At 33.2% G+C, this 9,938-nt stretch overlaps 1 protein-coding gene across 1 annotated transcript; it reads left to right on the plus strand.

Moving 5' to 3' along the window:
• The first annotated feature begins 3,019 nt into the window (after positions 1-3,019).
• LOC105623631 (caveolin-3-like) lies at positions 3,020-5,937 on the plus strand. Its single transcript, XM_012205017.1, has 3 exons — positions 3,020-3,211; positions 4,580-4,759; positions 5,740-5,937. The coding sequence occupies exons 1-3, from the start codon at positions 3,020-3,022 to the stop codon at positions 5,935-5,937; spliced, it is 570 nt and encodes a 189-aa protein (XP_012060407.1).
• Positions 5,938-9,938: the final 4,001 nt, after the last annotated feature.

The raw sequence follows: 9,938 nt of genomic DNA on the forward strand, positions 1-9,938 counted from the left end.
AATTTTCCTTATTTTACTAATATTTAGTATTTTTTAAAATAACTGCCGTAAAATATTGTGCTTCAATTCTTGTCTCTATGTTGTTATATTATTTTCAGTTATTTTGATATGTTATTTCAAGACTATTTTTATGGCATCGTCGAAATTACGTCGGCCGCGCGGGCCATTCACTTTCATCGTCGGGGTGATTGCACTCCAGATTACATCAACAAACACCAACCTGCCGCGGCCGTCGGACCACAAGGGGTTGAAATCCTTGACAATGCGCAGTCGCGCTGACCGCTGTCCACTTCTCTCTTCCTTACAATTCCCCGGAATATTCCCCTGCCTGCTTATACCCGTGTAGAGCCCAGGTGTACCACGAATACTATTCTATTGTAAAAGTGAGGCGACGCGCCGTGTCAACCGCAATCAGGCAATAAGGATTCCTTCCAGCATTTCGCGATCAACCGGCAAAATAAGGGGCTCCAGGGTGGCGAACGGTGAACCGAGTGAGTATACCGTCTCCTCGAGCGGTCCCTTCCGGACTCCTCGGAAGGGTCCAATCTTAGATCCGTGTTCTTAGATCTCCCAAATCCGCATTGCGTGCCGTCACATCTTAATCTCTTGAAAGGGTAGATCATCCCTCGCGGTATGGAGATCACCTCTGGTGGGGAAATGGAAACGATGTTTCCGGAAGTAGGACGAGAAGGAAAAATAAAAGACCTGGATACCTTGATTCGTAATGTTCCTTTTTTCTGTCGTAATATCGAGACTGCTACGATTAAAAATGGGGAATAAGCGAGTCGGAATAGAATCACGGAAATAATTGATGACGCGAAGCAGGTAATTCGATCGGCCGAGCTCTACTTTGTGTCTTTGTTGGACACATTGCGGCGCGTCATGTGTAATAGTGGCATTTATTATTAATTAGTTGAGAATTGCGTGGGTTTCTCCTCGACCAAGTTTTGCGTTAACTAAAACCTGGATGGCAAAGGTCCCGCGACTAGGAAGAATCGGTCCGGAAACTTTGGTTTCTCGTTTCTGGTAGACGAAATTTTTCACGAGTCGATAATCGCGCGAAACATAAAGCACAGACCGAGGGATGGAAAAGGGAAACGGGGGATAGATATGATCTGCGACTTTTCTAAAGGAAGTAGGACAAAGTCGCAATGCCGCATAATTTCTCGTCTACATCGGTTTTCTGTCTAGACCTTCGCTTTTATACTCTGTAATACTCTGTCTAATCCGCGTGAATTTTTGCAAGTCCTCCGGATAATCATTTTTTTTCTTTCTATCGTTGTGATAAAACATCCGCGATATCTTTCTTTCTTCGAAGAAAGAAAACATAAAGTGGAGAAAACATAAAGCAATTTGCTCTCCCCTTCCTGTCCTTTTGTAAAAGGTTAAGGATAGTATAGTCTGTAAAAAAGTAACTTGAGTTGGAAATTTATATACTTTGGAAACATAAAATAGTTTGCTCTCTTTCTTGTCATGATTTTGTTCCATAAAAGATTAAGTATGTATCAGGTGTATCGTTTCTGTGAAAAGTGACTGGAATTGGAAGTTTATACTAAAAGTGAATATTATACATAAGACATATTATTATAAAATAAGATCAATATTTATATTCAATATATTCAATATTTTATTCAATAAGATCAATTTACATTTAAAATCATTTATATTTATCAATACAATTCTATAATTTAAATGAAAATTTTATATCAATTATTTTTTAGAATCACTTACTTTACTTCTTGTTACAATAATTTTTTATTTAAATTTTAAATTGCAGCTAATTTTTTGTATTATTTTCAAATACAATACAGAAAAAAATTTGTAATTTTTTCCTAATTTTTTCATTTTGTTAAAAAATATTTATAATACATCCTTATGGCATGTCTATATTGTTTAGATAAAAAAATACGAAACCTTTGTAAATTTATACAATTCATAGAGAGTTACTTTTTTAATAATAATTAAAACTAATTAAAAGTAATAAAATAAGAGTAAATAATTGCATTAAGCACACGCTGAGAAAAAATAAAAATAATCCTAAATTTCGATAAATATTTATTTGAATAGTACCAACTAAATATTTATTAAATACATAAATATATTTATTTGTAAATATATTGATAAATAAATATATAAATATATTTATTTATCAAATTACAAAAACATTTCTTTTATCAAGTAAATATTTATTTATTGTAAGTAAATATTAGTTAGGCAATATTCAAATAAATATTTATTTTAATTTAGGCTATTTTTTTCTCAGTGTACGTTATTAATTTGGATTTTTTTATACTCGTTTATTTATTTTGCTTTCTGGAACTACTTAATTTTATTTTTCCATTTTTTAAATTTAAAAAGTTTATATTAGCAATAAATGTACATTTATAAAATTTTTATGCCCTAACAAGAATTTATTTGCGAGAAGAAAAACATGTCGAAAATTGATTGAAAAAAATCGCCGGAATGGCACCGACGATCCCGGAGGAGAATGTCGCGACGCCACGTGCGGATATATAAAAAAATATATATAAAAAAATCGCGACCTCGCCATAGTCTCGCTATAGAATCCGAGTGCAACAGTTTAAGTTAAGACGCGAGGGGAATAGAAAGTTGCGTTTCAAATCGATATTCAACGATTACAGAAGGGTACGCTATACGTAAATACGTTCCTCCCCAGATCCACCTCTACATTTCGCGAGATCGTGGAAGGCGCGTCGCGATCGCGCACCTTTGATCGCAATCCTTTGTCCTCGCAATCCTCCTTTTCTCTCGATCGGGGGCGGGCAATTCCGCTAGTTCGTCGCAGCCAGTGTAGCGCGCGAATTTATTATTTAACGGGAATAATCGATGGCTTATGGATACGTGTACCCGGGGTACGTATCCCTCGCGATAGTCGTCATTTTCGCGATGGTGACGCGGCGCGTGGCAGGAAAAGCCGTTCCTCGTCCTCGTCTGCCGCCACGAATCGGCGGCGCGTGAAAGTCGTGAAGTCTCCCGGATTGGGATAATAAAGAAGCGTATGACGAGCGATTCTCCGCGGCTAACTATGCTGGCGAGATTCCGCAACAGCTTCCGCTGCGGCATGCCCAAATGCCCGAGTATTCGTATTCCAGGGATGGAGAAGCCGGAGTCCTCCGCGGCGGGCGAGAGCGCCGGAGACTCCGGAGAGCTCGAGGATCGGGACCCAAACAGCTTGAATCAACATCTTCAGGTAAGATGCATCCGTCTGCAGCCGCCTCTCTTCACGATTGATGAATCTGCACTCGTACTTGTCTTTGCAAAATTTTGCACATCACTGAATAATTAATGCAAGTGGCATTTTTTTTTTTTTTTTTGATCGAAAATGAATGTTTTTGAAGTCACTTTTGTCCTTTAATCTTACGATAAATGTCCTTCATCCCATATAAAGCACGCACCAACTTACATGGAATAGTTTTGTTAAAGTATCTAAAAATTTTGCTAAATACAAGAAGAGAATTTTATTGAATCATTAAAATAATTACATAGAACGGTCAAATAAAACAATGCTAGAAAAAATTTTGACCTTTTAATCTAACAAAATTAATTTTAGAATTTTATCTTAGTTAAATTTTTGGACTTTAGCGAAACTTTTCTTTCTGCGCACGTATCGCAAATTCAAATGATACACTTACTACATAGCACATTAACCGAGAGAGGGTCTGGAAACGTTCAGAGAACATATGGACGTTCTCAGGATGTCCCTTAAAGATCTATGCTGTAAGAATGTTCAGAAAAAAATGTTTGTGATTGTACATCGAATTATAAATACGTATAATTGTTATTAATAAGATTGTAATAAAATAATTATAAAAATGCTTCTAATTATTATTATTATTTACGCTGTATAGTCACAAAGTACTTTTTTCTCAGAATTATGTCCTGCAATCTCTATCTTTGTTACATAATCATTGAAGGTTAATCGCTTTCGAATTTTCTCTCATCTTCAATTTCTAATTTTCTGAATTGTCGAGTTTCTTTTCCATTGAACTAAGCTGAAAGCTATGATGCACGTTTCCGCGAAAATAATTGAAGGTCAACATAGAGTAATGGGACTTTAAGCTGACTAACGCGGCCATCGCTCATACACTGATCAAAATTTTATGAAATTGATATACTTTTAAGTTACACAATTTGAACTTAATTTCATGACCCATTATGCATTTAATGTGTTTATAATATATGAAAAGTATATTTGTATACATGTACATGAAATTTAAATGAAATGTATTTTTTACGAAAATTTATAAAATTTAATATACATTTTATAAAATTTTATGAAATATACATTTCATAAATTTAATGTACACATTCAAGTAACTACATTTAAATAACTATTATAACTTAATTTTCATTTAAATCATTCATTACTTTTAATTTCGTTCATAACCATGAGCGTCATTACATCTAAAGGAAATTCGTAGTTACATTTCTAACAGTGTACACTTTGATCGATCCATGGAATGTCATCACTTACCGAGTTTAATGGCACGATCGAAGCGCGACCGATATTATTATTATGATCGTTACATTTTACGCGGGCGTAAACGTCGTTACGCAGGTGATGTGGGATGACGTGATTGGCGAGCCGGAAGGGATCCGGAGTCCCGAATGTGCTTGGCGACTCAGCGGCCACTGTTTCCGGCTCTCCAGAGGATGCTGTTACGTGCTTCTCTCCGTCCTCATTGCGCCTCTGCTCGCCCTGCTGTTGGGCTTCACGTTCGCCTGCCTCGCGTTTCAGGTGAGTCGATAACCCACCCCCTCGCGTGCGTCCGTTTCTTTTGATTTTCACCGCGATCGATCTCGCGAGTTTCCCACATGTATCACTGCACACCGCGAGCGGAATACGTCACGCTTCGCGTTGCGGCGGGATTGATCCAAGATCGAAACATGAATGATTATGAACGTATCAATCATTTTTAATTTGAATTTTAATATAACTTAATAATTTTAATATTAATATATTTATTTTTTACATGAATGATTTTATCGTAGAGATTTAATTTAATTTAATTTATTGCATATTTACGAAAGTATGCAAAATATTTACTAAGAAGGAAAGAACTTCCCTTAAAAGATGTACGCAATCTCTTAACGCTTTAAAAAGAATTAATTACAGTTAGTTAAGATTTAATTTTAAAATTTAAACTGAAGGTGGCTTAAAAATACAAAATATAAATAAAAAGGAGCATACAGCCACGATGCTAGATGTTTTAAACGAGAGTCAATATATTTAAAATTATCATATAATAACGTAGACGTTTAAACAGTTTTCATAAGCGATTGAATATTATTTAATGTCATTTTCTTGAACCTTAATTTACTCTGTTAACTCGTACCATAAGCGAAAGTTGTCTTATCATTTTTTTGGACTAGCGATTATTGTTTTAATTCTATGTATTTCCTTTTGTGACATCTTGATATTTCTACTGATGATGGTTAAATCTTGACCGAAACATCTACGTTATTATATGATAATTTTAAATATATTGACTTTCGTTTAAAACAACGTGACTATACTCCTTCCTATACTCCTTTATATTTATATTTAATTCTAATTTTATTAAAATCTATTTAAGAAGATTTTTCTATTTTTTGTTTTTTTCAAGATGTGAAATAGTTGAGGAAAGATCCGAAACGTTTTTCGTTCTTTTGAATTTCAACGATAGCTCGTCTTATTCAACTCGCGATCCATATATTCTTCTATGTTGTTCCTTGCAGCATATATGGTGTCTCGCACCGTGTCTGCGCGTGTGGAAGATCACATGCGCGGCGACGCGAAATTTCTTGGCGGCGGTGACGCAGGCAATCGTACGGCCGATCATGGAAGGGTTGGGTTACCTCTGCTACAATATCCGTGTATTTAATCAGAGGCTACCGGATGGCCCTCACCAGAAGGAGGACCTGCTAATTGTATAATCCGACGCTCTCAGCGGCGGCTTCGTTGGGCCTACTTTTTGCATGTGATAACGGCTCTTCGTTATCACGATTCCCTATGAACATGCCACGATGTGATCGCACGAACCGTACATGTCGGTAGTGCTACAACGTTTTAAAGTTAAGTGGCGAAGGTGTCTTTTATAATCATAAAACGAAACGCGAGCGAAATTTATAATTGAATCGATCATTTCTGAAATATTACACTGAAAAAATTTATTAAATTTTAATAAATATTTGTTTAATAATAGTAAACTGTAACTAAATATTTGTTAAATGTATACATATATTTATTTGATACAAAAATTTTTAATTTATATTAAGTACCATATTTTTATTAAATAAATATTTATTAAAATTTAAATTTTTTGTACTGTAGGGAATTCAGAATTGGAAGAAATATTTATAGATATAATTTTCTTTAAAAATTACATTGAGAATTTTTTTCGTAGATATCAAGTCTGCTTTGTAGGGCAGAACAATGCTTCTTTTTGCAAAATTCACGTTGAATGGGCCTAATTTTCGAGATTGGACATGAGGGAACTAACTTATAATGATTACCACTGAGGTAAATCTCATTAAAGAAACAAAATTTTGAGTAAATAGGGGAGACCGGAGTAAGTAGACTATAGAGGTAAGTAGAATAATCGAGGCTACATTAAAAACAAAACACGCGAAGCACGCGTAAACATGACTGTCGCTCACTCTGCTGTAATCTCGTTGCGAACATCTATAGAATAGAAGTTACGCTATAATTTTAAAAAATAGTACATCTAAGTAAATATTTTTATTCTTAAAGTTTTTGTTTTACAATTGTATATGATTGTCTGAGATATTTGATTTATATTTAGATAGTAAGTGTAGTTCTTACTTAATAAAGTCCAACAGATTTTTTTTTTGTTTATGTGTCTTTGTTATCATGTATTGTTAATGTTTTTAAAAAATGAATGGAAGGGGATAGTAAACTAACTACAGCATCGAACTATGGCTCATTTAGTAATGACTTTTGTAGTACTTACTCAAAATTTTATTTCTTTAAAAATATTTATCTCAGTGGGAAATGTTATAAATTTAATTCCTTCATGTTCAATCTCGAAAATAAGATTCATTCGTGTTTTTGAATGAAACGAACAAATTTTGCAAAAAGAAGTGTTCCACTCTGCGAAGTGAATGTTTGTATTTAAAATATATTTTTATAAAAGTTTTATTAATATGTAGCCAAAGATGTAGCTTAAAATACATTAATCTTTTATTTTAATAATCTTACAATTATCAAGTCAAGTTATCCCGGTTCCAGGGCTAGTTGAATCAGATGGAATGCATTAGAAAAATGTTTTTTTTTTCATATTAGTTATCAGTTTATTAAAATATTATTAGATAGTAATAACTGAAATGTAATAACTGTATAATAATGTAGAATTCATTTTTTCGATAAGTCTCTAATTTCGTCTGTAAAAATTCGAAACTGTAAAATGAGTCTACTAACCTCTACCCTACTAAGAGTCGTCACTAAATGAGTCATACAGTCCCATGGTTAGTCTACTATCCTCCCATCTGTTCATTTTTTACAAATATACAAATAACAAAAAGACACATAAACAAAAAAACTTGGACTTTATTAAGTAAGAACTTACTATCTAAACACTTACTATCTAAATAGAAATCAAATATCTCAGACAATACGATTGTAAAACAAAAATTTTAAGAATAAAAATATTTACTTAGGTATAAAATTTTTTTATAGCGTTACTTCTACGATAAATGTGTCTGTTAGTCCGGATCTGCAATAGGTGGTTTAAGCCTTAAGTTATAAGAAATTGACCAATTATAGTCGAATTTGAGAAGAATAATAGATTATGATTCGTCTATTTCTTATGGCTTAAGGCTTAGTCTCTCTATTGCATATTCCGGAATAACGAGATGTAATAGCAGACTGAGTGGCAGCCTCAATCTGTTGCATGCTCAGACATGTTTACGCGTGTCTCGTGTATTTTGTTTTTAATGTAGCTTCGATTGTTCTACTTATACCCATAGTTTACTGACCTCGGTCTCCCCTATTTGTCAACAATAAATATGTTTTTAGACTGCAATCTTATTTTATAACATTTTTTTGAAGAAGTTTGTTATTACATTTACAAAATTTTCTAATTAAAAGGCTCGTTATATATAAGTACAAAATACGTTCATTTACTTCAGAAACATCATGAGTCAATATCTTCGAAATTAATTATCTTTTTGGAAATAAGTTTTAAAAGTGACATATATTCTATTCACTTATTGAAATAATAAGACATATTTTACATATCTTTAATTATTTTTAATACTACAGTTGTAAAACCTACAGAACTTTTTTTAGTTCTCTAAAAATTAAATTCTTTTATTTATATAGAGTTTTTGAAATGACCGATTCAATTTATACATATCCAAACAGGAGTCTAAAATTGAGACAATTATAATACGAATTTGGACCTATGAGAATAAATTAAGTGAGAGAAATCCTATATATCACACAAAGCAGAGCTTAAATATTTCGATGCGACATTTTTTTAGACGTCGAAAAAATTCTTTAAAAACCGCTTTTCAGTCGTTTTTAAGACGTTTTACGTCCAGATTTAGAACTTTGTATTGTCTGCGTAATAAAAGCGTGCGAAAACACTGACGGTCTAAGACGGGTGAGGAGGACAGACTGCGACATGCGCATCATATGTAATACATAATCAGGGCAGTATATTTTTACAGCTCCTAGTTATAATTTGCGCGTCAAAGAATTTTTTCCGTTAAACTATCTGCAATATGTACAACGGCTTAACCGCTGTTAAAAAAGTGTACTAGTAAGTGTAAAGGTCTCTGCTGGCCTTGTAGGAGTATAATAATTTTAACTCATGCGCATGTCTCGGAGTAGACGCAGATCGAGAGTTAAGGAGCTCGAGTAGCTAGGCTAGTCAATATTTTACGCAGACCGGCCTTTTTATCGTTCATTCTTGTCGTCCGCTTTTAAGTCCAAGACGAGAAGTCCTGCTGCTTTATCAGCCAGAAAGGAATTATGAGAAGTGATTTGAATACACGAGCCGTCGAGCGTGTTCCGTTTAATAAAATATTGATCTAAAATTCTTAGATTAGAATTTTAGATCAATATTTTGATTCTAATTGCGAATGTAAATTATTAAATGAAAAAGAATGCGAGGAGAAGAAATAATTATTAAGAGATATATATACATATATATAAATATGCAAGAGAAGTATATGTTTATGTCGTGTCGAAAGCAAAGAACGTTAGTCAAAAATCCGTCCACTTTTCTGTATAATCGTACGATAATTAATATTAATGACATAATTAATGTTTTTCGATAAAACGATAAGATAACACAGAGTTGTCGTATAACTTTCTATACTTAATGTTTATAGTATAAAGTCATCGTTACCATTCTATCATTTTTTCCTTTTATATGCTCAAGCATCGTAGACGATTTCCGGAAAAATTTTTCGGAACTTAGAAGCTGTACATACGAACTTTCTGTATAAGAGAACTTTTGCAAATAAAATGTAGAACTTACACGAGAAAAATGCTTTTGCATTGTAATCCCACGAAGTTGGAAGTCCTTATAAGGCTGTGGTGCAATTTACACTCACAACATTCGTGAGTATTTGTCCTTATTTAACATTTAATAATTCATTTTAATATATTTATTATAACAATATTATAATATAATATATTCATTTTTATGCGATATTTTTCATAATACTCAGTGTGGTAAGTACTTGATAAAATGTAGAATGGCACTTTCTTTCTTCCCTCCTCCTTTTTAATTAAATTTTGAAGAGAATTCTGTTGTATTATAATATTTACTTTAAAATTAAGTTCATGATAAAATTCGGGTAAATTCGGGATCCGCAGATTAGTTACATCTACTGAAGATGCAAATATACGTACAGGGAAGGCTAAAATATAATATTTCTAAAAAAAAGACTATGCACCGATATTG

Source organism: Atta cephalotes, assembly GCF_000143395.1.
Source record: "Atta cephalotes unplaced genomic scaffold scaffold00061, whole genome shotgun sequence".
NCBI lineage: Eukaryota > Metazoa > Arthropoda > Insecta > Hymenoptera > Formicidae > Atta > Atta cephalotes.